Source organism: Hippopotamus amphibius, chromosome 11, assembly GCF_030028045.1.
Source record: "Hippopotamus amphibius kiboko isolate mHipAmp2 chromosome 11, mHipAmp2.hap2, whole genome shotgun sequence".
NCBI lineage: Eukaryota > Metazoa > Chordata > Mammalia > Artiodactyla > Hippopotamidae > Hippopotamus > Hippopotamus amphibius.
This window is the reverse complement of record NC_080196.1, coordinates 102,996,355-103,024,006: the sequence shown is the minus strand read 5'-3', so window position 1 is coordinate 103,024,006 and position 27,652 is coordinate 102,996,355. Positions and strand designations below refer to the sequence as shown.

The 27,652-nt window shown below is 37.6% G+C and overlaps 1 protein-coding gene across 1 annotated transcript; it reads right to left on the bottom strand.

The window, feature by feature from the left end:
• Positions 1–3,494: 3,494 nt before the first annotated feature.
• On the bottom strand, positions 3,495–27,652 carry LOC130831941 (serpin B7-like). Its single transcript, XM_057700428.1, has 8 exons — positions 27,589–27,652; positions 24,458–24,640; positions 18,065–18,115; positions 17,368–17,484; positions 12,665–12,782; positions 10,181–10,323; positions 7,133–7,279; positions 3,495–4,668 (listed from the first exon to the last, which is right to left on the bottom strand). The coding sequence occupies exons 2-8, from the start codon at positions 24,620–24,622 to the stop codon at positions 4,270–4,272; spliced, it is 1,140 nt and encodes a 379-aa protein (XP_057556411.1). The 5' UTR covers positions 24,623–24,640; positions 27,589–27,652; the 3' UTR covers positions 3,495–4,269.

Here is a 27,652-nt window from a genome sequence, read left to right as displayed (position 1 = left end):
TAGTAGTGTATATCTGTTAGCCCCAAATTCACAATTTATCCCTTCCCCACCTTTCCCCTACGGTAACCAAAGTTTATCTTGTTGCTAATTATTACAGAAATGCAAATCAAAACTATAATGAGGTACCTCATACCTCACATCTGTCAGAGTGGCAATCATCAAAATGCCTACAAATAATAAACACTGAAAAGGGTGTGGAGGAAATGGCACACTCCCACACTGTTGGTAGGAATGTAAATTGGTGCAGCCACTATGGAGAACAGTGTGGAAGTTCCTTTAAAAACTAAAAATAGAGTGACCATATGATCCAGCAACCCTACTACTGGAAAAGGTTAAAATTCTAAATCAAAAAGATACATGCACCCCAATGTTCATAGCAGCATTGTTTACAATAGCCAAGACATGGAAGCAACCTAAATGTCCATCAACAGATGAATAGATAAAGACGATGTGGTATATATATATTTTATATATATATATAAAATTATCCACACTCTTACTGTAGAATCGATGGAAGTTTTAATATAACCAGAGTGCGGATAATTTTCGACTCACCCACATATATAATGGAATATTACTCAGCCATAAAAAAGAATGAAATAATGCCATTTGCAGAAACATGGATGGATCTAGAGATTATCATACTAAGTAAAGTAAGTCAGACAAAGACAAATATCATATGATATCACTTATATGCTGAATCTAAAAAAAATGTTGCAAATGATCTTATTTACAAAGCAGAAATAGACTCACAGACTTAGAAAAGTATTTTTTAACCTAGTGGATCTATGGATAAGATTCAAGAGATCTTTGAACTTCCAAAATTTATATACAAAAATTCTTGTATGTGTGCATGTTTCAACACCTTTAAATCTGACTCTCAAAGGGAGAGTTTGCTTCAAAAAGCAAAGGATCATTACAATAAAGGTCCCGGGTCTTACATGGGTGCCTCTGCAGTTCAGCTCCTCACTTTCCTCTGGTGTCCATCCTCTCAGGCTCAGCTGCTGATGTTACTGTCATTTAAAGATTGCTAAGTTGCACCTTGAGAATTCCCCTTCTTTCACCTCCACATTTCTTCAACACAAAGTCCTAACCAATCAGGCCACCTCCTAAACCTGTCAGCTTTTTTCACTTCTGTCTACCCCCAAGACCTACATCCTGGTCCAGGCTGCCATCATGTCCCAGGTGGACCCATTGTCCAGTTCTCCCTGTTAACAATCTTGTAACACTCTAGCCCAGTGTCCACACATCAGCAAACACAAGTCCCTCAAGATTCAAGCTTCCAAGTGTCACTCTTCTCCTTAGAGCCCTGCAATGCCTTTGCACCAAGCTTAAGCAAAGGCAAACTCCTCATTGTGGTGTACAAAGTGTCCTCCGTGCCTCCCCAGCCCACCTTTCACTGCCCTTCTGCCCTCTACATCATATAGTCTTTCTTAGAGCTAACAGAGGAGCTCTATGTTCTCTCTTCTCTAGATCTTGGAAGAAGCTGTTTTCCCTACTGGAACCCTTTCTCCCTCACATCCCCTTTCTCTGCTCATTTCTCCAGGTTTGAGCTATAACAGTCCTTGCTCCAGGACTTCCTATCCTCCAGCACAGGTTTAGAATTCCTCACTGCAGGCTCCCATAACACCTCTGCCCTCAATCATAGGACCTATCACACTGCTACAACTTGTAAAAATTGTGATAGCTCCTACCAGCCTAAGAAGCAAACTCTTAGCAGCATTGACAAGTCTTGTCTGAAGATGCACACTTGGAAAGAAATTATACGAGGGTGAGTCAAAAATTATCTGCATTCCGGTTATGTTAAAACTTCTATGAATTCTACAGCCAGTGTGCAGATAATTTTTGACTCACCTTCATACATTTAAAGATGGATTGTTTTAAAAATTATCTGGAAAACATTTCTGCCCATCTTCTCTTCCTGCTACACTTTCCTCTCCGTTCTGCACCCTTTTCTCTCCCTCCTGATGCACTGAGTATATTGACATACTTTGCAAAGCATACTTTGCTTTGTTTAAATTACAAGCCAAGAATAAAACCCCATATTTATAAAAGATTAGTCACCCTAGTTTCACTAAAGTATTCTCAAGTGTCCAGGACAATGGTATTCTTGTCTTGGTTCACAATGCCACAGGCAAGGAACAGGGAGAAGAAAGAAAGATCATCAAAGGAATGTCTCAGGGCCCAATTAAGTTCTGAAAGCCAGCAGGTTACCTGCTTTGTTAGGTAAGCTCCCTATGGCTTTCTCTTCTTGAAGGTGCTACTAGTATCTACAGGAAGGATTAGGCTTATGAAGGCTATTCTAGTCACGGGTCTTCACAAATTCTAGGTTTGTCTGTTGGTATAGAAACTAAATATTAGTGTCAAGGAATACCCAGATAATTAAAGGCATATGATGCCTTTCTCTGTTGATAAGTAGAATCTGTCAGTCAGTGAAGTATCTGCTGCAGAGATATTACAAAGGGAACAAAAGATAACTGTCCATTCTCTTAGAAAGTTTATACTTAAGAGTTTATTATTAGAAAAGTTTATGTTATTATATTATAATATAAACTGTCAGAAAGTTTTTTCCTAGGAGAAATAATACCTAGCAAAATGAACTCACGTGAAAGTGTAAATAACCCAAACATAAGAACACGTAGTCACGTAATTAAGAATTTGCCCAAATTTATAATAGGCGAGGTCTTCCAGAAAAGCCTGAGGTCATCAGAGACACTTGGTGTCAATGAGTAGGCATGACAAAGAAGGGGGGGTTCATGATGACGTCCAAGGTATGTTGTGACAGAGCACACATCATTTTGGGCAGTTGCTTAATGTCTCTGAACCTCATTTTCCTTATGAAATGAGAATAGCAATAATGAATAATAATCTCCACCTTATAGGATTGTAAGGACAATTGAGATGAGGCCTGAGATCGTTCTATAAATGGTAAGCAGTGATGATGTTGATGACGGTGATGGTGAAGATGACAATATTGCTTCTCTTCTTTACTAAAAGATAGGTAAGAAAAAGCTTCTTTCTGCTCTGTTAGAAATAGAAGATCCAATGATGCTCTTCCTCCCACCTTAGAAATCTTACGTTTGTATAGGTTTGGCATGTGTTTAGCAGAACAAAGAAAGTTCTCAAGGAGCCACTGATGGAGGTAGGAATGAGTGTTTTGTGGGCATGATGTATTTTGTGACTCCACCTGAGTGGAGATCTCCATGAAGAACATGAATGTGGTCAGGTTTTGAACAATGAAATTACTTATGATATCATAAATATTAATATATGCAAATTATTTTACTTTATGACTTTAAATCCTAGTATTTAACTTTAAATTAGCCCATCTGCTTATGTAAGAATCTGTAAAAGTAACTTTTATGTGTAATAAAATAGCAACATTAACCAAATCAGATTTATATTAAAAAAGCATTCCTTCTTTTCATTGCTTGTTTGATCTAGAAAATAGTGCCAATAGTATCACAATTGGTCCAAGAGGAAAAATCACACTATACAATTTTTTTGTATTTCTTTATTCTGATAAATAGAGAAAAAACTTACAAACTACACAGCATATGAAATAATACACTGTAAATAATAACTGCAACAGTTAAAAGATATTTAATATTTGAGAAACTATGTACATATCAAGTCTCTATCAAGGAAAGGCCAAAAGATGTCAACTTGAAGTTATCAATATTAATGAAACATTTCGGTTGGCCCCCAATCCCAAATCCACATTTTTTTAGCATCTAGATTAGATACTAATTTCAAATCAGATGTATGAAAGTAAACTAATGTCTTCTTATTTCAGCAAGGAAAAGTAATCCTTCACACTTATTTGCAGCAGCTGGACTTACTTCCTAGATCATTTACAATGAAACTAGAATATCTGTGATAACTACATTTTCAAAAAAAAGATCCCTAGGGCTGCTTCTACATTACTACTCTACCATTACCAGTAGAGCATTCTGCAATTCCCAGCTATTATACTCAGCTCTTTGTGCAAGTGGCTATGGTGAAGACTGATAGAAATCAGTGTGGGTAGAAAGACAATGAAATTAGAAATGAGTGAGGCCAATGGTGGTAGGAATGCTAAGAGCAAGATCAGGACAATCAGCCAGGTGTCTAAGGAGGGTCAAGTCACCAAAATCATCTGCCAACCAATGTTAGAAGGAAGTAAAACCAAAGGAAATGCCATGTGCATCCAATTAAATTTAAATCTATTCACTTGTGAGTGGTTCCTTGATGTTGCAGGGACTATTTTGATAGAAACCAATTGGATTTTCAAGGGCAAGAGACTTTGCCACTAAACAAGATGATGTCATCCTTCCTGATGATAAATAGGAATGGGCGATCAGCTCTGAACACCGTAGACTCAGGGGATATTTTTTCTACCATGTTGCTTCCTGTGGCGGCAGTCGCCTCTGTGCCCTCCTCGGTAACCTCTATGTAAGACTTGTGCATCAGGTTTGATACGTATAGACGGCCACCTGCAGCTATACCAGAGAGATCAGCTCTGGTTTCATCAAATATATCTCTCAGCCCTAGGGTTTTTAAATAGTGCTTGACTTCATAATTCTTCTCCATCTTGAACCGAGGTAAAAACACCTCAACATACTGAGATCTCAGTTTTCTTGGATTGGTCCAGTCCATTAGATTGCGAAAGGTCAGTTTGTTTTTAATCTGTAGGAATATTTAAAAGGCAATTTAGAACCATATGGTTAAGAAACAGATGAAACAACAGATACAAAGATATATGGTTTTCCATAACTATTCTCTCCTGGATATTTGCGTGTAAAGATATGAATGGGTCCCAGGGGTGTCTGGAAATGGAAAATGATGAAAACGACTGGTTCAAGTATTCCTTAATGAATCATATGTTTTAATTTTCTCTGCTATGACAAGGTGTGGCTTCTTTGTATTTCAGGGCGTTTCTGTTCTCTGTGCACAGAGGAATGTATATAGCCAAAGTGGAACAGTGACCAGGTGAAGGACTTTGGGAATTAGAGATCATCAGAGGGAGAAAGAAATTCAGCAGTCATTTAAATCAGTGTTACCTGACCATTACTCCTTCATGAAAGACATGGAAAGTAATAATGTATGCACAGCTTGTAAGAGTGAACCAATGGAACGCCAGGTGGCCAACAATAAGAAGCCCAGAGCTGTAGCCTCAAGAGCTTGTGTGACCAGTATCTCCCAGCACAGACACCCACACTGGAAGGCTTGGATCCAAATCAACTCTCCTACTCAACATGTGACAACTGAAGCTCAAGATAGTCGGGAGATGTGCCCAAGGTGCATAGCTAGGACCCTCGGTGACACAGTGAGGGACCCACATTTCTTCCCAACACCACTGCCCGAAAGTGACTCACAAATTGAACTCACCAACTCTTTAATACTGAGAATTGATTATAGATTATTCCAGACATAATGGGAAGAGTTTTCATGCACATTGTTTACAAATCTTGTACATATATAGACATTTGTTCTCACGTTTAGGCTCACTGGAATCCTAAACAAGTTTTCACAAATGCTTAATCTTACTTGTATTCTTATCAAGGACTTAGATTTATATAATCCAATTTAGTCTAATTTAAATTTTATGCATGTAAATTTTTCACTTCATGATTAATCTGTAATAACTTTTTGTTCTGAATTAGAATTTTTTCCTCATTTAGCATTCTGCAGAGCCAACTTCCATACTGTTATTTAGTTACATAGGATTATGTAGGTGTACAGATTTATGCTAATCTGACCCAACAATTATTAGGAAAATCTATTACAGAAAAGAAAAACTCAGACAATAAGTGCAAGAACAAATGTATCGTTCTACTTATAGATCATTTGTTTTATATGAACTGCTTTTCTGTTATTGCAGAATATTTGAAGTTAAAATAACAGATGTGTGCTAAAATCTGATTGCCATAAAAGTTATCAAGTGAATTATTGATTTCATATGAGTACCAATATTTCATATTGTCAGACTTGCAATTTAACAATGCCAACTTTATGACATTCCTCTAGCTGTTCACGTCAAAAAAGGTGATTAAAATGAAAACGTAGAAAATCATTATAATAATTCAACAGTTGTGTTCATGTGGAAACCATATTTTCACAGTTTTAAAATCATAATTTTAAATCATCAGAAAAAGATGGTAGAAATAATGTCCCTGGGTAGGAAGATTATCCATTTCTTTATATTATTTTTTACTCTCCAATGATTTTATAAGAAACATTTATTATTTTCCTAATCAAAACACAGCAAATATTTTAAACTTTATAGGGTAGCTGATATATGTGTGTGTATACACACACACACACACACAAACATTTGTGCATGTGTGTCTATCAGACAAATCGACAATTTCATGAGCCTCTTTTCCCTAATCTCACGTGGTTGCTATGAGGATCAAATGAGGTAACACAAATGAAGCACAAAGCTTCACAGTAGGCACATATTAGGTGTTCAATAGATGGTGTCTATTATTCCTTTTGATTGGAAGTATAGAGATCCAGGCTTCTGAGATTGCAGGTCACAGACTTAGGAAGCCAAATTCACAGAAGGTAAAGAAGAAAAGGGCTGAAAGATCAAGATCTGAGACAGTGAGGACCTCCAGCTTTGCAGGGCCACCACTGCCTGCCCCCTGCACTGTGCCAGTCTGCTGTGCCTGCTACATCTGTCACTGGGCAGTGTCTAACCTCTGCTTTTCCTAGAAACACAGCAGCACAGAGTGAGACCTTTCAATTCTCAAAGACTCAGGACTTCAAAATTCCATCATATCATTCCTGCTTAGAGATGCTTAGTCTATCAAAATTTCAATATTGCATGAAAGACTATTCTCATGATCAGATGTACAGACCTAGACTCATGCCCTTTTCTCGCCATGGCTTAGATTTTTTAAATCTAAGGGTTCCAATTTTACAGCTATTCAACTAAATTTATGCTAACTGAGGTAAGTCGATCTCAACACTTATAATGGTATCTGGCACAAAGTAAGTACTCAAGTATTTGTCAAATAAATGAATACATGGGGAAGTCACTAATTCTAACAGCCTGGAATCTTAAAGTTGATGGATGAGAACACAATCAACAGTATCCTACAAGTCTTCTTACTCCCCAGTAGTGAAAGAGGCAGTTGTAACTTACTTGGCGTATGTCTTTCTCAGGCAGCAGTATGTACATGCTTATGCCACCACAATATCTGAGTTCAAGAACCTGCATGGATGGGTCTGTAATGACAGACAAATTGAACTTCCGTTCCTGATGCATCATGGCCACTACTTTCCCAGGACACTGAAAGTCAAGTCACACACACAAAAATTAAGGCCCACCTTATTTCACTTATTGACCAAATACAATAAGAATAGTGCTGCAGTTTTTGTTCAGTTGATCCTGTGGACTTTCTCCAACTTGCTACCAATAGTGGTCCTGTTTGTTCACATCTCAGTGGTAAAGGCACAGATTTTGAGAGTAACTGCCTGAGTTCAAAGCTCACCAGCTATGTGACCTTAGGCAAGTTACTTCACCTCTCTGGGCCTCCACTTCCTCACCTCTATAATGGGGGTAAAAATAGTCTCTACTGGGTAGAATTGTTGTAAAGATTATGTGTGTTAATATATCTAGTCCTTGGAACATTGCCTTGCATTTAATGTTTTATCTGAAAATGTCTATATACTAAGTAACGAATAATTATTAAATAGCATTATAAGTTTAAGTGATTGTGGTAGTTTCTTTTTTCTCTCATCAGAAGTAAAATACAGATTAGCACTATAAAAATTACAATTTAAAAATGGGGTTTTGTAAAATTTTTAAAATTCCTGTGAATATTTGACACTATCCCTTAAATTAGCTTGAGGGAAACACAGTAGCTCTTATCTGAGGATACCATTTGAAGATTCAGAAACACCATAGAGGTATAATAAGCCATCTTTTTTCCCCAAGAGATATGGTGATTCTGCAACCTTTAAGAAAGAAGCTTCTGTAGGAGATGGACAGATCATTTTTTTGTGCATGAACCAAAAGTCCTTCTTTCTCTGGAGAGCTTGTCCTTTCTGACTGAGAATCCAAACCTCAGAAAGAACACACATGATGCAGTGAAGGAACAAAAGTATCTGCCCAGGGAGACAGGTCAGCTGAATTGAGCCTGGACAAAATGGGGGATGTGATGTCATAGCCACAAAGTCTCCTTTCCAAGCTATGGCAGGGAAAGAATCCCACCACTGGGTTATGCTGGAGAAAGATGGAAACCGGACTTCTTAGCAAAGAGGTAATTTCATCAATTCTTGATGGAACCAAAACTGTCAAGTGATATAGACTCTGTAGCCTCTTATATTATAAAGTATACATTACAGCTACATTAGAAGGGATATAGTCAGGAAGATTATTTTCAGCAATATTATTATACTTTGTTTATATTATTACTGATATATTTTACTTATATATATTAATATTTTTTTAAATAGAACATAATTTAGGAGCAAAATACAACCAAGAAAAAAAAAATGCACAGACAGTGCAGGAGAGAGTCATGCTTCATCTTCATTCATGGAAATGAGTCAACAAATGCAAACTACCCAGAGTAGCTGAAGGAAAGAGTGGGGAATAAACACTCACTACCAAATCCCTTTCACACTGTCAGCCCAAGTCATTAAAACTGTGGTACAGCCTAATATGCTTCATCTTGCAATTACACAGGTAGCATCTCTATCAGACAGAGCTGCATTTTATTAGGATTTATTAGATTATAATATTTTTAATTTACGATTTTCAAAATATTTCTTTGCCCCTCTCTTTGTTCCCACAGAGGCATCTACATTGTAAACTTGCTCCTGAGTCAGGTTCTCCGTAGGGCCCTGCAGCCGTGGACACTAAGCAGGGCTGGCTGCCCTCCATGCAGGTGGTGCTGGAGGCAACTACTGCAGCCAGCCCCCAAGTCCTCCTGGTCCCTGTCTTACTACGCGCTCACATTTCTTCTCCTTCCTCCCAAAGCTTTCCTGCCCCTGCGGACACAGCCTGCCCAGGAAGCCTTTTCCTGCCCATCTCCTCACTCCTTCAATCGTCATTGATTTCCATCAGCTCTCAGCACGCCTGTGTCTAAGACTTCCGACGTGGGAAAATGCAGAAAGAGCATTTCAATGGTATTTACCACTTGAAAAATAAAACTACATTTAAAAGTTGAATCTGAGGGACTTCCCTGGTGGTTCAGTGGTTAAGAATCTGCCTGCCAATGCAGGGGACATGGGTTCATGAAGCCACCGCACTGAGAAGCCCGCACACCACAGCTAAGAGTAGCCCCCACTCACTGCAACTAGAGAAAGCTGGAGCACAGATGAAGAGCCAACAGAGCCCAAAATAATAAATAAATAAATAAATAAATAAATAAATAAATTCATTAAAAAAAAGTTGAATCTGAATTTCTGTGCTTCAACATAGAAGACTGAGGGATTTAAAGGAATATTTGAGGTGAACTAATGATGTCACTTGGTTTTACTTGTGAGAAAGTCAACAGGGCTCAAGTTCACGTGCCTAAGACAAAGCAGCTCCTATGAACCAAGGTAACGACCCCAATATGGCATGTCTGACTATAAAGCTTTTGAAGTTTCTACTATACTAAGATTATTGTATACAAACTGGTTGAAAAAACCAAGAACACATGTTTTATGAAGTTTGGTTAAGATGTTTTAGAGCAAAAAGAATTAAATGAAGAAACATATATAACCAATACTTGGAAATGCATAAATTTATTAAACACAACATTTTCCTTTGTAAAAGGAAACACATCCTTGCTTTGACCCAGGGAAAAAAAATCATTGATATTAAATGACTAATTCTACATGTACACCCCACAGTTAGAATCACAAAAAATAAAAGGTACACTTTGGTCATATTTTCTTCCTATAGGCCCCCTACAAGAATAGCTTCAAATAAATTCATACTTTATTACTTTTGTCAATTATGAATCTGTTTTAAGAAACATCAGTTTACAAGACACCTCCAGCTGTGTTCCATAACTTGCGTTAGCGGGAAAATGGAAAGTTTGTTTTATAATCAATTGACCATATAGCATTGGTAATGCAGTAGAAAAAAGTGAGTAAAGAAATGGTGAACCCAGCGTTTGTTTATGTAACACCAATACAATTTTCATAAAGGCATAATACTGGCAAAAACCTTCCTAAATTAAACAGATTTCCATACCTTGGGAGATTTGAAACGGCAATTTCGGGTCTCACTCTTGTCAAAGGCTGACTCCCACTTGCCTTTGAAGTACACGGTGTTCACCAGCACCATCACAGCTGAGGAGCTTATGGTACCTTTGTGAAAGACGGTCTTGATTTTGCCTTTTGAAAAATAAATTGAGGAAAAAAATGTTAATTTTTTAAATGTAAATTAAAAAAAACTAAAGATGAAATGATTTTTTTTAACTTTTTGCCCAAGCCATGCGGCATGTGGCATCTTAGTTCCCTGACCAGGGATTGAACCCGCACTCCCTGCACTGGAAGCATGAAGTCTTAACCAGTGGACTGCCAGGGAAATCTCCAGATGAGTAAGTTTTTCTTGTCACATAATAAGTATAATAATAATGATGTTAGTAATAATCTATGAGCAATTTCTTTGTCCAGCACTTTCTAAATGCTTTATGTGCAATATTTGGTTTCATCCTCACAAAATCCCTGTAAGGTAGGCACTGTTATGGTTTCTGTTGCCTGTTGAGGAATTTAGGGCATAGAAAGATTAAGTAATTTATACAAAGTCACCCAAGAAATCCTAGCAACAGGATTTTGACCCAAGAAGACACTTCCCCCTACTCGTAGACAACAAACTGCCTTTATTTACTCTGCTGATGAGGCCACAGCACAAGGATAGTTTAACCCCATTCCACGGAAAGAGTTAATTCCTACATTCCACGTGAATGAGATTTTTGCTAAACGCTTTGCGCTATTCTGGATACTTAAATCACAACAGTGAAAGATACAGTCTAGGCTGTCTTGGGGCTCACAGCCCAGCACCATGGAGGCAACACTCAAATGCAGCTGCCGTGCTTAGTGTCACCGCCCTGTGCTCAGCGTGCTGTGAGCGCACAGAGGAGGGGCAGCCTCCCTTGTAGGGCCACCTGCTTGAGCTGAGGGCAAGATTCAGGGAGAACTTCCATAAAGTCAAGACTGTTTATTCAAGACATGGACGCTTGGAAGAGCCGAGTGTGTTTGGGGAAACCCTACCTCTTTCTGATGCAATAGGAAGAGTAAGGTTGGAAAGGTTGCAGGCAGAGGCCAAATAATAAAGAGCCTGGAAAGTCTGGTAAGAATTTTCCATGATATCGAAGGTGATGGAAAGCATTGTTCGGGGATTCATTAAAAGACAAGAAAGGGCATGGTCATGATGAATCAGATTTGCCTTTCTAAAGGATGACTCTGGCAGCGTATGGAGGATTGTGGAGGGTGGGGGGTGGGGAGGTGGGAGGAAGGAATAAAGATTGTTTGTTGGAGTATTGGCATCATTTTGAAGTGCTCCCCCAAATGAGTATTGAGTCCATTAGCTCATCACAGTGAGAATAATTATACATAGATTTGCACTAGGAAGGAAGAGAAAAAATTAACTGCTCTACAATGAAGAAAGGTATTAGTAATCTGATACCCTGATATATTAAACACTAAATAGAATTCCACACAGTTATTAGAAAAATAATTGCATAATTTCTCTTGATTTATGGAGAGTATATTTGAAACAGGTGGTGGCTAATGGTCAAAGTAACCCCCTATTGATGTAATGATGAATGAATGAACAAAAGGAAAACTGAGCCACTGTATTCCCATTTCCAGGACTAAGTGTATGCTTTTCAATGTTTGCATTTAAGGGTGCAAGCCACATGTCTCATATTTTTGGCACTCAGCAAATACACACATATCGTTCAGAGTATAAATCAAGGCTGGATCTTAGGTAAAGAAATGACAAGCTTTGGAATCAGTGATTAACAAAATAATGTATAGATTTCTTTATTTGTTTTGTACTAAGCCAGAACATTAGCTGGAATGCCATTTTTAGTTGCGAAAAAGACTTAATAAAGAGATACATTTTTTTTTCTGGAAGGTACTACCTTTGCCACATATATAATTTTGATAAATGAAGAGAATTTAAAAATAGAAGATAAACTATGCATTCTTCAGAAAAAGCAAGGATATGAAAATTTATTTTTTAGACAGTAGAATGTCATAATTTTAACAAGATTCTTCAGTCTAAGAAGAAACATTGAGATATCAGATCAATCATTAGAATAAAATATTATGTTGTGGTTATTGAAAATAATATCCTATAAACCACTCTAAGTCTTTGTTCACTAACCAGGTATAAGATATTGAGGTTAACTGAATAAATTATCTCAGTTTGTCACTAATTTATGAAGTGGTCATAACAAAATCTATTTGTTTCACAGGATTGCTTTCTAATAAAATGAGGTAATGTAGACAAGATTTCTAGAAAATATAAAGCATTCAGATTATTAAGATTGCTCAAAACCACAGTGTGGACAAATACTAGAGCACTTTTAAACAACAGCAGTCATTACTCCTGATTAAAAGGAGCAGTTCCTCATGTGTACAAGAGACTCCCAACTTTAAAATTGAGAGTTCTCTGTATTCACACGTAACTGACAAATCCTGTAGACAAATAGGACATTGCACTCACCATGTGTCTCATTTTCAATCCATTTATTAATTTTATATCTGGTGTCTTCTACACCACTTGTGAAGTCAACTCTTTCCACTTTGGCATTATACAATTTCTTGGCACGCTCAATATAGTCCTATAAACAGAAATGATATACAATTCTATAAGTAATACAAAGTTCTTGTACTTTCAAATCACCACCAACTAAGCATATAAGAAATACATTTTTGAACTTGTCTTCTCATTTCCACTACCTTACTCAAGGACTACTTCCTGTTTCAAAAATGAGGAAATATGGCTGGGAGGGGGGACTGGAGAACTTGAAGTTGAATTTGCAGAGCAAGCACACTGTTTAAATTAATCTGAAATGAATTGGAGGAGATCAGTAGAGATTATGGATAATGCTCACCCCCTTAACTTCACCACCGCTTTCTCGCTGTAAATGTTTCAGTAGCCTCCTACCTCATCTCCCATGCTTTGTCATCCTCTTCCTACTGAAAAACTCTTAAAGAAACCTAGCAGATACCACCTTAATCAAGTGATCAAAGATAATATTGTTAGCAATAGGATGAATCAAAATCCTGCTAGGGGGTAATAAGGATAACACGATGAAAATAAAACAACACCTGTGATGTTTTGTATCAAATCAAATGGAGGTGTTATTTGAGGCTATGGCAGTAACCATTTTGCAACACATAAGTGTATCAAATCAACACTTTGTACACCTTAGATTTGCACAATGTTATATGTTAATTATATCTCAATAAAGCTGAAAAAAATCCGACTCTAATCACGAAGAAACATCAAACAAACCCACACTGAAGGACATTCTAAAATACAAACTGGTCTAAAACTTGACATTATGAACAATCATCAAAAGTCAAGAAAAGTCTAAGGAACTGTCCAAATTGAAGGAGACAAAAGAAACATACCAGCGAAACACAATGCATGATTCTGAACGAAATTATTTTGCTATAAGGGGTGATGTAGTGATGACTGGTGAGACTTGAAAGGATCTAAAGATTAGCTGGTAATAATAGAACAGTGGGAATTTCCTGATTCTGATGGTTGCACTGTGGTTTTGTAGGAGAATCTCATTGTTTGTAGGGATTACACCAAAGACTTCAAATGTGATTAGGGATCTCCAATGGTTCAGGAAAAAAAATTCTTTCTACAATACCTGCAACTTTTCTGTAAGTTTGAAATTATTCCAATAGAAAAATGGTACAGATGAACTTATTTGCAGGGGAGGAATAGAGACATGAATGTGGAGAACGGACGTGTGGACACAGGGAAGGGGAGGGGGTGAATTGGGAGATTGGGGTTGACATATACACACTGCATGTGGGAACTTGCTGTGTAGCACAGGAAGCTCAGCTCGGTGATCTGTGGTGACCTAGGTGGGTGGGCTGGGGGGGGTGGGGGTGAGAAGAGACCCGAGAGGGAGGGAGGGGATATATGTATACATTTAGCTGATTCACTTTGTTGTACAGCAGAAACTAACACAACATTGTAAAGCAACTATACCCCAATTTTAAAAATAAATAGATATTAAAAAAAAGAAAAGTAGAAGGAAGAACTAATAGGTCTTCTTCACTGATGGACTGTGAAGCTTAGGGAAAACGAGAAGCCAAAGTTGACCCAAATACCTGGCAGTTCATTCACTGAGAGAGAACACAGAGGAATGAGAAGTCAGGGGGCAGAAGGGATGGTAAATGAAGAGCCTGGAGATGCCCACCTGAGGACTGGCAGTAGGCAGGTAGAGAGGTGAGCCTGGCACTGAGGGGTGAGGAACGGCTCATCACACAGCTATGGAGAGTGAGAGGTATGGAGCTATAAACTTTTTGAATATGTAATCTCTCCTTGGATAAGAAAGGAAACTGAAAATGGAAGATACCTGAGGGCAGAAACTTAACACTAGTATTTTAGGGATGCATGGAGGAATAAAGATAGACAAAGGAAACTGAGATGAAGCAAAGGAGAAGGTAAAAGGTAAGATAAAAATTGCAAAGTGTTCAGGGCTTGGCTGTCCATATGGAACGCATTAGTCTTGTCGGTAAGAGCAATTTCAGGGCAGCATTTAAGATAGAGGCCATATTGCAATGGATTAAGGAGTGAAAGAGTATCAAAAAAGGTACGCAGAGAATACCTACCACTCTGATTAAGCTTGATTTTTCAAGCTTAGATTTTCAGAGTGAGAAACAATAAGATGGGAAGAAAATCACTAGCTTAAAAAAAAAAGCTTAGAAAATATATACCTTGTATGTACAATTATATGCTATGAAAAAGAAGACAGCAAGTCCAAGAAAAAAATATTGATGGAAACATAACACTGAGGAATTGGGTAGGAGGCAAAAAGCAATGGAGAAATTGACCATTAAGAAAAATTGTTCCCTCTGAAATTGATGCAAAAAGGGGGAAAGATCAGGATGTGGGTCAGGATATGGATCCTGCCTGCTGACCTCTATTTTCTTGGACAAGTAGAAGGCAAGTGCTTTAGTTGAAACTGATGGTGGTAGTAAGGCATTGGAAAACTGAAAGAAGTAGGGGAGTTTTCAAAAACTGCTATGAGGAATGAGATACAAGAGTTGGCTGTTGGATGTCACTGAGAAAGTCTAGCTGGGATGGGAGACCGTGGTATTGTAGTGCTAACTGCACACTTTTAGGCTTTCCCCAAGTGTCCTTTAGTAGCCCAGGCACAGTTGCTGAGGGAAGTCACGGCACTGATCCAGATTCAGGGTTTTGTTGGGTGAAGGAGGGTATTGGCAAGAGAATGGTTAAGGAATGGGTGCAGAGGGCAGCTTGGTATGGGAACAAACCTGGGAGAGGAGAGAGTTGATACATTTAGAGAAAATGGAGAGATCAAGAGACTGAATAACTCAGTGCAGTTGAAGAACAGTTAGAGTAGGGATGAAAGAATGAAAGAATGAGAAGCATGGAATGATGTGGCTACAAAATGGAAAACCAGAGTTGTATGCAGATTTCAGTTGTTGATGAGTTTCAGGGTGTGGCTTGGGTATCTATAATGGCATAGAGATAGGGTCAGGAAACTGTAAGGAGGGATGTTGAATCATCCACAGGGACACAGAATTTACTCAAAATGGCAGAATCAGGTATGGAACAACATTTACAAAGGTCCTACCTGAGGCATATTTAGCAAGGATTGGGCGAGGAGGGAGAGCAAGGTATCAGAGATGGTGGTTGGGTCTTCTACAATACCATACATCTTATACAATTATGCATTCTTATCCTTATCAATTCTAATAGAATTCATATTCTCTTATTTGAATCCATTATTCAAATGTGAGTTAAAAAGTGTAAGAAGAAATGTAAGAAGCTTGGAGATTATCTATCTTTGTACTGATCTGAATGATTGAGAGTTGATGATAGTTACATTGTAAATCTAAAGTGGTTTTTGGAATAACTTACTGTACTTATAAATGTTTAGGAGAAAAAAAATGGCAGTCCATGTTATCAATGTTCTTGATTAGATCTCACCTTTACTGTGCTTCTGGGTGCATTGCAATAAGAGTCAGAAAAAGGTACATGGAAATACGCTATACATAGCACCATGATAGACACATCAACTTCCAGTCTAAGGCTGGCAGTCCCTCAGAGACATAGCAGCATCCGTGGGAAGAGAGACACAAACTGTGGGGCTCAGGGTAGCCCCTGTAAAACTTGTGTAGGATACCTTTGGGAAGATTAAAAAACAAAGTGACCTAATGTTTCCTAACTGACAGGTTGCCAAATGGTTTGGGAGTGGTGCTGGAAAAGAGCAAAGAATCTGAGTGGGTGACAGATGGAGGATACAATAATGATTGGGTGGAACACAGAGCTGGAAGAGATGCAAGTGGAGATTAGCCCAGAGGTGTCACGGAGGTAGAGTTTAATAGTTGTGTGAGGAGTGGAGAGTTAAAATGGAGAACAGACTTCCCCAGAGAATCATGGCTGCTGTCTGCTTGAATAGTACTAGCAGCTTCTGGTTGTCACAGCAATGATGGGTCTAAAGGATGGGCCGAGAATAGCAGCATGTAGGGTGCATTCTGGGTCTCATTGGTCTTTGAGTGAGCAAGATTCTATGATAAATGAATTGGTAATTTGAATACCATAGAGTAATACTAAATTAGTCTGCTGACCTCAAGTGAACCTATTCTCCAGCTGTGTTGAGTCTCAGCTGCAACTTTACTAATGGCCAGCCTTACCTGGTTATGTCTCTTACCAAGAACTCTTTTATAAGTTATCTTACTGAAGACAGAAGTAAGTAACGGCTGGAAGAAGAGATGGAAGGGCATGGCTGAGAGAAAAAGGAGATGAACTCAGCACCAGCAATACAAAACTATCCCAGCGGACAGAAAGCTCAGAGGAAAAATGGATAGACTTTTCCTCTGCTGCCTGTAGATAACCCTAAATGGGCTCTCTGCTTCTCCCTCCCCAATTCCAACTCCACATCACTACCAGTGGACAAGCTCTCTTCAGTTTTGGAGCTTGTCAGTCTGGTGACTCTGAAAATGTGGATCACTTGGGTTAAGGAAAGTTGTACTTTGGAAATAAGCTGATAACATTGCCAAGACCTGTGGGAACATAATTAGTAGTGACAAGAAAAAAAATCACCTTTGTATGGCTCAGTGGAAAGGTGCAAGCCTTTATTCAGATGATGGATCGAACAAGACTCAGGTTCATAATGGAAATAGCCGTCTAACACAGAAGGCTGCACTTACCTTTTGAATATCAAACACTTTTTCTGCAAAAAGTCCATTGGCAATGCTGAGTTCATAATCCTTGTGGTATTTGTTTATATCAGAGAGAACTTTTTCCAGTTGAGATTGGAGTCCTTGCTAGTATTAAAAAGATTTATAAAAATTTATTCTTGGGCTGCAAAGATATGCACACTCTTTTTTACACATGAAATAAAACATGTATGATACTATCATAAAAGACTGAAAAATAATGATGCTTATAAAAACAGCAAACAATGCCACATACCTCTACAATTTCTTACCCTTTCACAAAATAGTGTCTGTGATCAAAGTCAATTAAAGGAGTTACTAAAATAAATAATTAACCTTAGACTAAAACTATTAACAGAAAATAATGAATTTTCCTAATACTTGTGTTAAATAATTCATTTTATCAATGTAAGTTGGCTGTGAATATTAAAGGATAAAAAGCAAACATTTAGTTCCACGCTATCTTGCCAAAATCTGGTTAACACACGAGTGAAATGTTGGCTAAACTAATAATTTACAAGTAAATTATCAAAAATTGTATTTGAAATACCCACAGTTTGGAAATCTGAGTGAGACATGGTCCTTTGCTTTAAAGGATAGAGAGCGTAATTAAATAGAGTAACAAGACAGGACTTTCTCTACATTTAGTCTCACAAGTCCTCTTTCTAAAAGAACACATTGTCTTTACCTGAGTATTAGAAGAGTTTCCAGGTCCTGAGACAGTATTCGAGTGAAGCATCTGCAAACAGGGAACAAGGAAAGCAGTTAGCAGGTCGTGCTGGACAAGAAGGGACCTGATGACAAAAAATGAGTGGGGACTTTGCTGGTAGTGGTTGTGTTTGTACGTTTGTTTGTTAGCACACAGGGCAGAATGAACTGAGCAGCTGCCCTATTGACGTGGTTAGAACAGGACTACTCATTGGAGAAAGTATCATAACCTGGGAGAATTCATAAATCAATGGCTACAAAGTGAAATGCGTTTAATAACTTTGCTTTGCTCATTCTGGGGAGCAGCTTAGTAATTACTCACTGATTAAACCTGAAAAGAAGCAAAAATAGTCAAATAAAAAATGAAAATTGTGTTGAATGAAGCAGGAGGCAAGGTTAGGACTAACTACGTAGACACCAAGACATAAAAGGGAGAAGTAGTTATTGAATATCAAGGAAACACTAAATAGGAAGCCAAATTGCAACTTGATAGAAATAATCTGTGATCCTGCAATTATTTGAAATCAAGCAGTATTAGGTTTTTCCTTTTCCAGTGTGGCTCTCATAACCCCATTATTCTAATAATTGCTCTTATGCCTGTCTTGATTTTCTATTGCACTTTATCTGAATTTCCCCAGGTCCTGTGTCTCTGGCATCTGAAATGCCAAAGGGAAGTGACAAAGTGTACGATGCATATGACAATCACTCATGCAACTTCTGGGGCAAACTGAGTAGGTGCTACCTTCCAGGTGTGGGTGGACAGAACATGGAGGCAGCCGTGGACTCATTTGTCTTATATTCCCCCAACCAATTGTCTGAAAGATCTAAATAACTGCCAGGCAATGGTGAATTTGTCCTACTGTCTCAGTTTGTGACTCCTCGAATCCCATTGGTTGAATTTTCTGTAAAAAGATGTAGCTTTGTTTTAAGGGACCATTTGCACCATTTTTGAACCACATTGCTAGTGCGGAGTAGGGGTATGGAGAACAGAGGAAGGACCGTTCTGACACTGGATAAAGAAATTTTGTATGGGAACTTAATTAAACCAATCAATGTTGCTATCGGTGCCTCTGTGAGGGATTTCAGCTTCAAGGCTTCAGATCCCTAACAGCACCATCTTATTGGCTTCGGGAAAATGGAACAACTCAGAAAGAGACATGAAAACTTATAAAGGTTATCAGTGTCACTGTTAGTCTTTAAAGGCCACAGAGAATTAGAACCTACTTCAATATCTATATCCTCTTAATCCAGAATAATAATATGAGATGGAGTGATAGAAAAGCAAAGTCTACAAGGTAAATTTGATATACATATTAGTGTAGATTTAACATTCACAAGTGGGGTCTTTGCAGACATCAAGAACAGTGCTTCACAGCCTGGAGGCCATTTTATCCCCTAGTTCTGTGCTGTTGTGGAGCAGGAAAAACATCAGCACCCCTTCTCTTTTTCAATGCCTTAAAGAATATTGTAGTTACCTCTTCCCAACTGATAGAGTTGAGGGGTAGAATATGCCAGGGTCTGTAATTCTGCCTCACAGTTTTGTGGTCAATTTCACTGTGACTCATAAGTTTAACAAAATACTTGTACAGATATTAAAATTCTTTGTAAAAGAATAGTTAATAACCTAGAAAATGTTCACCATAGAAGGCTAAGTGGAAAAAAAACAGGTTACAAAACAATGTGTTTAATATGATCCCAATTTTATAAAATGCAAATATATGTGGGTATGAGTGTATGTATGAGTATGTGTGTGTGTGTCTGCAAAAAAGACTGGAAGAAAAGAGGCCAAAATATTAATAATATATTCTCTGAATATCAGGATTATTGGTAACAAATTTTCTTCTTTGTGCTTTTCTGTTCTTGCTACATTTTAAAATGAACATGTGTTACTTTGAATCAGAGAAAAGCACACAATAAATGTTACTTTAAAACTGAAGAAAAAATTGCACTGTGACTATGATTCCTCTATTGAATACTGAAATTGCTAACTTGTCACTAGAGAAGAAGGTTCATCAAGGACCTACCTTCCCATGGAGTTATATATTTTGTTATTACAAAGGGAGGAAATAAAAGCATGAGTCTTTGTTAGTTGTCTATGTTATCATAGTTTCTTTCATTCTTACTGCTTGTTAATATTTATGTTAGAAAGCAGGTGAAGTTTACCTCTCAGCACCCCTAAAATGAAAAAGGAAAAGTTGCAAATAAAAGTCTTCACTATCAATCACCTCAATATGAGATGGAGTGAGAGCACTAGCCAGCTTTTGTCCACTGACCCTGAACTTGGGTGGTCCCTTTGTATCTTTCCTTTCCAAAAAGAGGGACTGGGGGTGGGAAGGTCCAGTTCTAGGATCTTTGAAAAAGTTCAGGGAGAAAGATTTAACCAAGAGAAGGCTGAGAAAACACATACTGATTATTATGTAATGTTATTTTGAGTAAAATATAAATGACTTTGTGGAAAAACATGAGTGGTGGAGTCTGATCCTCTGAGTTGTAAACGTTTTACTCACTACATTGTGAAAACAAGTTAGTAATTAACGTGAAGCTTAGCAGGGAGAAAGGAATCTTCTCTTCTTTTTAGCCAAAATTTCTGTCAGATTAACCTTTTCAATTTCCTGTAGTTTTCTTAAAAAAAAAATTTCAAGATCACTGTTGGATAGATTGATATCTGGGAATATATGGATGTACCAGAGACATAAAATACCATGGTAAAGATCAGGACTCAAAAATGCTAATGTATTCTTTTTTTTTTTAACTAACTCTTGTGGAACCCAGGTAATATTATAAAAATTATATTAACCTCCAGAAGCCATTCTTATTAGCTTTTTGAAGAAAGCTTTAACAAGTATAAATATTTAATATCATCCTTTGATCATTTCTAATTTTACTCCATTTTGATATTAATCTGGTTGTTTTTTCTGACATCCCTAATTGGCTTTTAGTAAATTGGACTGGTACAGTATTTAAGTGATACATATATGTTTTTATACTTTAAAAAATTCTAAGAAACTATACATTCAACAATAAAAACCGTGACTAAAGATGAATAATGATACCAATAAATATTAAAATGTGATAAATATTATATAGAATTTCAAAAGCCATATTTATCACAATTTGAAATGCTAGCAGTCCTATGCTTTAATACTCCCTGATGTCCCTATGTAGGAAAATCAGAATTTTTTTTTCTTTTACACAATTGGTGACATATTAAAATGATGACAAATGAGGAAAATTATGGGTTTATACAGTGTAAGAAATTTCAGCATATTTGACTTGAGGGTAAAAAAAATGGCTTGTATCTTTGTATTCATGCCAAATTTACAAACTACTGTGTCTTCTCATGGAAGTGGTAGAACAAGTAACATGTTATAATGATTATTGTTTGAAATGTTTTTGGTAAAACCCAAACTGTTCAAATTTATATAAATTTTAAATAATATTGTAATATAAAGACATAATTTGGGAAAAATATTTATGACATACTCTATTACAATGGAAATATTATACAAGAGAGAAGAGAGAAAGAGACACTTTCAAAAAAAGGAAAATGAACTTCTTGAACTTTTATATCAAAACAAGATGAGAAAGTGCAGTAATATTAGAGCTAAATGAAAAAATATGAAGCTGAACGCATAATCTTGTAATTTAGTATACTTTTCTGGTCCTTTTACTCGAATGGTAAGCAGCTTCCATGTCACTTGAAGTCCATTGAACCTCAGGCTTGCCGATTCTGAACTTGAATACTATTATCCAGTAAAGCAACCAGGGCTTTATAGAGAGTAGCTGACTCTTGTTTAAGCCAAGAAAATTCAAGACAGGTCAGAACAGGTTAGAAAGCAAAGATATTTTAGAGTCATTTAGAAGGATTCTTTTAAAACAGTAAGTTGAAATGGGTTTCTACTGGCCCAACCGTGACCATTTGAGCAACCAAAAAATGACCACTGGTCCATGGTAATGCTTAAGAGACATCTAGATGGATGCCATAAATCATAACCAGATTGAGGCTGGATTCATCTAAAACACATACATGGTGTCAAGTGTCAGGTAGTGTAATGAGAAACTAACTGAGATGTGCGAGGTCGGGGGGCAGGGAGGAGTGGGGAGCCTGAAAATTAATTTACAAGAAGACTTTTTCAGAGGACTAAGATTTGTGCAGATAAATTACATGAATGTTTTCGTGTCTGTAGCTGCCATTTGTTCTCTTACATGTTTCTTACAGGAGGTTATAATAGCAAAAGTTATAAAAAATAACCCATAAAAGTCATTGATTGTGAGTTCCTAGGTGGCACAGTGGTTAAGACTCTGCCTGCCAATGCAGGAGACACGGGTTCTAGCCCTGGTCCGGGAAGATCCCACATGCCACGGAGCAACTGAGCCTGTGCTCTAGAGCCTGTGAGCCACAACTATTGAGGCCACATGCCACAACTACTGAAGCCTGCATAGGATAGCAGCTCTTCGAATTCACTGGGACCCGCCTCCCAAGAGCTGTTGACTCTGGTTCACCAGGTGCCTGTGAGGCCGGAGCCCTCAGGAGCTGCGCCTGCCTATAACATGGAGGATGCCCCGACCTGAAACCGTACAGCAACAAATAGCTGTGTCTTCTGCTGTGTGGAAGGTGAGCTTTAGTCACAGGCGTGGAGCACACCTATCATTGTCTAAAACACAGAACAGAAACAAGTTTCAAGCTATTTTTTTAATTGGATGCCATTAAATTGACCTCCGTCGTTTACAGATAAGGACACTGAGGTCTACAAAGATAAACCGATTTTCTCAATTTGGATCTAATCGTCTAACTTCCAGAGCAGGGACACCAAGTCGCCTCATGTGTTTGCTTCTAAACATCATGTATTTTTATTAATGAATGGAAACTTTCTTATTAGTTGCTAGATTGTTTTTCCAAAGGCTTTACCTGTATTTATCAAAATATTGACTTTAAAATAATTGAAGATTTCCAATAATATATAAATAATACTTTGAGCTGCCTTTCAGTTTAGTGGCTTTAGAGCAAATGGTTCTTCCTCTTTGGGGTATTTGGTGGTGTCTGGGGACAGTTTTTGATTTACATGACCAGAGAGAGATGTGCTAATGATATCTAGTAGGGTGACGGCCAGGGATGCTACAAAACCTCCTACAAGGCACAGAACAGCCCCTCACAACAAAGAATTCTCTGGCCCAAAATGTCAGTAGAGCTGAGGTTGAGGAACTCTGCTTTAGAATAAGAACATCCTGAGTTTGAATCTCAGCTCTGCTATTTACTAGTACAGAGACGGCATGGCAACCCCTGCGTAAAATCAGGAAAATGGTAACTCCATGGTAACTGCAAGCATCAAATGAGACATTTGTAGAGTTTTTCCTGGACCCTCACACCAATGGAGTCCCAGTAAGTGGCTGTTACCATTTCACTAAAATGAGGTGTTCGATGTACTGGACTGTGACCCACTCCAGCTCTCAGAAAAGCCCTTCTTAGACTCCATTGTTGTTCCCTAGCAACAAGTACTCAAAGCATTATCCAGAGAGCGAAACAAATTATTCTAGCTTCAGTTACTGCACAAATAATCTTCAACAAGGACTTAAGTGTGAAAGGTTACAACAGGGACAGGCTCCCTCTAGCACTGTCTTACAGACTAAAATAATGGGAGGAATCGGTGGGCAGAAAGGGAGGACATCAAGGTTTCGACATGCAGCCTGGACCTGGTATCTTGCGGGCTACCGAACTACTGAATTTTGATGGCAAATTCTTGCGAGAAGGAAGGGAAACTGTGACCATTTCACTTCCCTGCACAGCCTCGCTCAGAGTTGCATACAGGAGTGAGTTAACAAGCCCTTCCTAAAGGCGGTGGGGAAGGTGGTGCTGGTGACAATGTGATGAGCACCTGTGATTATCCAGAATGTACTATTGTGTCATTTGTGCCCAGGTCTCCAGTGCCTAAACTAGGACTTCATTGGGGTCTCTTTCTAGCTCTTTCTTCTCATCCGTATGGACTCAGGCAGGGGTTCTCAAACTTCACTGTGCACCTGGAGAGTTTATTAAACCTCGGAGTGCTGGACCCCATCCCCGTAATTTATGATTCAGTAGGTCTGCATTGGGGCTCAAGCATTTGCATGTCTAACAAGTCCTCCAGGTGATGCTGGCATGGGAAACACACTTTGAGAACCACACAACTAAGGCAAAGAATCAAACTGCAGTTCTGGGAATATTCCAGCTTAAAAAGAAGTGGTGCTGGCTGTGTTTGTTCTTCACACCTGGTGGGGGGGTTCATGGTGCTATCTTCTTTTACATGAGACCATTGCAGTCAAATATTCTCTTGGGAGAAACAATTTGCCCTGATGATTGATTACAGAAGCCATGGTTGGTGGCACAACTGAGACTGACCTTATCAATCTGAGAAGCACAGTCACCTCTCGCACCCAAACGAATGAGGGCCAGGGCAGCGAAGAGGCTCAGAGAGGAAAAGAACACATTTCCACCTCCTTGGTGGTTATCTATCTCTCTGAACAGCTTGAAGCAAAATTCTGCATCTTCTTCAAGGGAGACCATTGTGAAATGGAGAACAGCCTAGAGAAGGAGAAAAGAAAATGAGTTCCAAATACATTTTCTGTGGATATTATGGCTTTTACATTCACGTATTTTTTTTAAATCCGAAGCTTCATTTCTTCAGCCTGGGATGTAACTATCAAACAACTTAGAACAAAAAGAAAAGGTTCCTTTGGCCCAGCATCGTTGCTACCAATGCTCTAAAACTCTCTCTTCTGACAACAATATTATGATACACTCTTTTTTTAAACCTTGATACTCTTTAGCACAATGCTTCTATGTTTCTGCCTACACTCTCCTATTCATATCCAGGGCATAGCCCTGCTTCTCTTGGACGTGGCATTTCTATCTTCAGTGATCTTTGATAATTCTGTTTTCAAGTCTTAAGCAGACACATTCATGGGATCTACTAGTTCTCAAATCACCCCAAATTTCTAAGCTGAAATAGAGCAAAAGTGCTGTTTCGGTAAAACAACTATTACAACATTACACAGTCTATTCAAGGGGCTCTAGTCCTTGCTTTTTAATCATCTGTAATTTAAGAATAAATAAAACCTTTTGCAAGAATTTCCTTAATTTTAGGAAGAAATCGTGTGCTACATTCGCTCTCTTGAAATAATTTTCAAGACTTCGTGTTGATTGCTAAAAATCATAGTAAATGAAATTAATCACTCGTAGGAAATAACTTCAAAAGCAAACCTATAATAATCCTTTCCAAATATTTACAGAGAAAATTACATTTAATAAAGCTTTGTGGGCATATTAACATATTGATATAAGCCCTGTTTGGGGACCTGCCTGTGTGGTCCAATGGGGGTCTGGAAGATATTTGGTAATATCAGAATCTAAAATACAAATACACACTTTTCAGTTCATTTTTCTTCAGTCAAACCCCAATTATTCTTGTTGCTTTATAAATGCAAATTTTACTATTTTACCCCCTGGGTGGGAAGGGAACAGTTCATGTTTTTAAAAATCTTTCTTCAAATCACTTTCCAAGCAATAATCACAAAATTTTATTTTCTAATTTTTTAGTCTTCCTCCTGACTTTTCAAGAAACTATCATCATATTGCAGAGAAGATAAGCTACACAGGAATTTGTTCATTCCAACAATCAAGTACATATTTTTAGGGCTTGGGTAAATTTTATGGCAGAGAAACCATACTAGGGAAATAATCATTCCAGAGAAACATTGGCCAAGAACTTCCTAGACCATTAAAAATTCTCAAGCAATGCCTTTTAAAATGATTAATAGCACTAGATGATATAACCTTAAATATTCTCGTACAGACATGTTCACATGCTTTGAAAATAAATGCCAAGAAGTATGTTCCACTGAACGTCATTTTCTTTTATTATCTTTCTCTATGCAGGTACCCTGTAGTTTCCAGCAATGAAAGTAAGATTCTTACCTTCTCATCTGATATAAAGTCTGAATCCCATTGGCAAATAATTATATTTGAGGCTGAATTACTTGTTTTACACCCTAAGTTTCCATCAGGTGACAGAGAATTAACGTGGTATCAAAACTGATTTTCTTTGCTCCTATAATTTCTTTCCCAACAACTTCAAAAAAAAAAATTTAAACAAACACCGAAATAAAAGTGAATTCAATTCAAACAAGTCATCAACAAATACCCAGTGGTTTGGGTCCCCATTAATAACTAAAGTAAACTGAGGAGGAAAATAAATTATATTAAGCTATGAAGGAAGGTATCAGTATGATAGTATCCATTATGCCATTGTCTGGATGTAGCAATGAAGGAAAATCCTTTTCAAATCATCAAGGAACTTAGCTTTAAGTTAATTTTTTATTTCACTAAAATTATTCCACATTCTTATATTCTTTACACAAATACTTTAATTTAATATACAGATATGCAATTAATTTATAATTTTCAAGTTAATGTGAATCAAATACTTATGAAGGTCTTTAAATACCAAACATCAGACTTAAGTATGTAAAAGTCCATGAAAGTCTGAAGCCTATTTGCTTACTTATGGTATATTTCAATCGAAGAAATGTTTTTACCCCTTCCTTTCTTTTGTTAACATACTATTTGTATAAAAACAAAAGAACAGATATGTTCTCAATAAAACTTTTTTTAAGTCTAATAAAAAAACAAGAAAAATAATTTTTAAAGTGTAAGAAAAACCAGGGACAAGCACATTCAATAAAACATGAAATTATATTGATAATATTTCATGAATCTAAGCTTATTATACCTAATTGATAAATTGTGTGCCTTAAATGTTTGATAAAAATATTATTTATCTTAGCATAATTTTGTCTGTACAAGGAAAAATAATAATTTCCTCGTACATTATTGAGAAAAAAAAAAACCCTCCTATTTTTACTGGGGGAAAAATTAACTAACATTAAACATGCTTAATTTTTATTCATATCATGTAAGTCAAATGTAATGCTATAAATAGCTACTCCTCTACAGAAGTATTTTCAAATCTTTCCATTTCTTTTAAAAACATGGTTTCAAATTTTGATAAATCCCTAATCAAATAAGCATAAATATGCAATTAAAACAGAATTCAATTCTAATGTCAAAAATGTGTGTGTTCCAATCCATAATGCCTTAAAGCACTGGAAATACAGAATTTAGATTTGTGCATAATTCCCCAATGCTATTTATCTTTTCCAAGATGGAACAGGAAGTGTTGGAATGGCCTCCAATCCCCTGCACAGCAGTGTGCACCCTTCTCCCCAGGGCACCACATGAAGCCAGCTGTAGACAAGTCCTAAGATAGAGAAGCCGAGAGCAGGACCAGAACACAGTGTTGACATTGTTTGATGAGGTTAGACTCTCAGGTACAGAGAAGCATCCATTGTTCTCCTCTCTCTTCCTCTCTCTCTCTCTCCACTGCCACCCCCCCCAACCCCCCCACCCCCAACACACACACTCATTGGAAGTGTCTGGCCAGACTTTAAGTTGTGAGCTTCAGAAATATTTACCTTACTCTCTTCATAGAGGAAGTTAGCTGCTGGTTGGGTGAGTCTGAAAGAGTTCCTTGCATTA

Excerpts from the sequence above, each read along its gene's own strand:
- LOC130831941 (XM_057700428.1), bottom strand. The coding sequence starts at position 24,622 with ATGGTCTCCCTTGAAGAAGATGCAGAATTTTGCTTCAAGCTGTTCAGA. Across the intron at positions 10,324-12,664 it reads GATTGAAAATGAGACACATG|GCAAAATCAAGACCGTCTTT; the intron begins GTGAGTGCAATG and ends ATTTTTCAAAAG. Across the intron at positions 4,669-7,132 it reads CTGAGAAAGACATACGCCAA|ATTAAAAACAAACTGACCTT; the intron begins GTAAGTTACAAC and ends ATATTCCTACAG.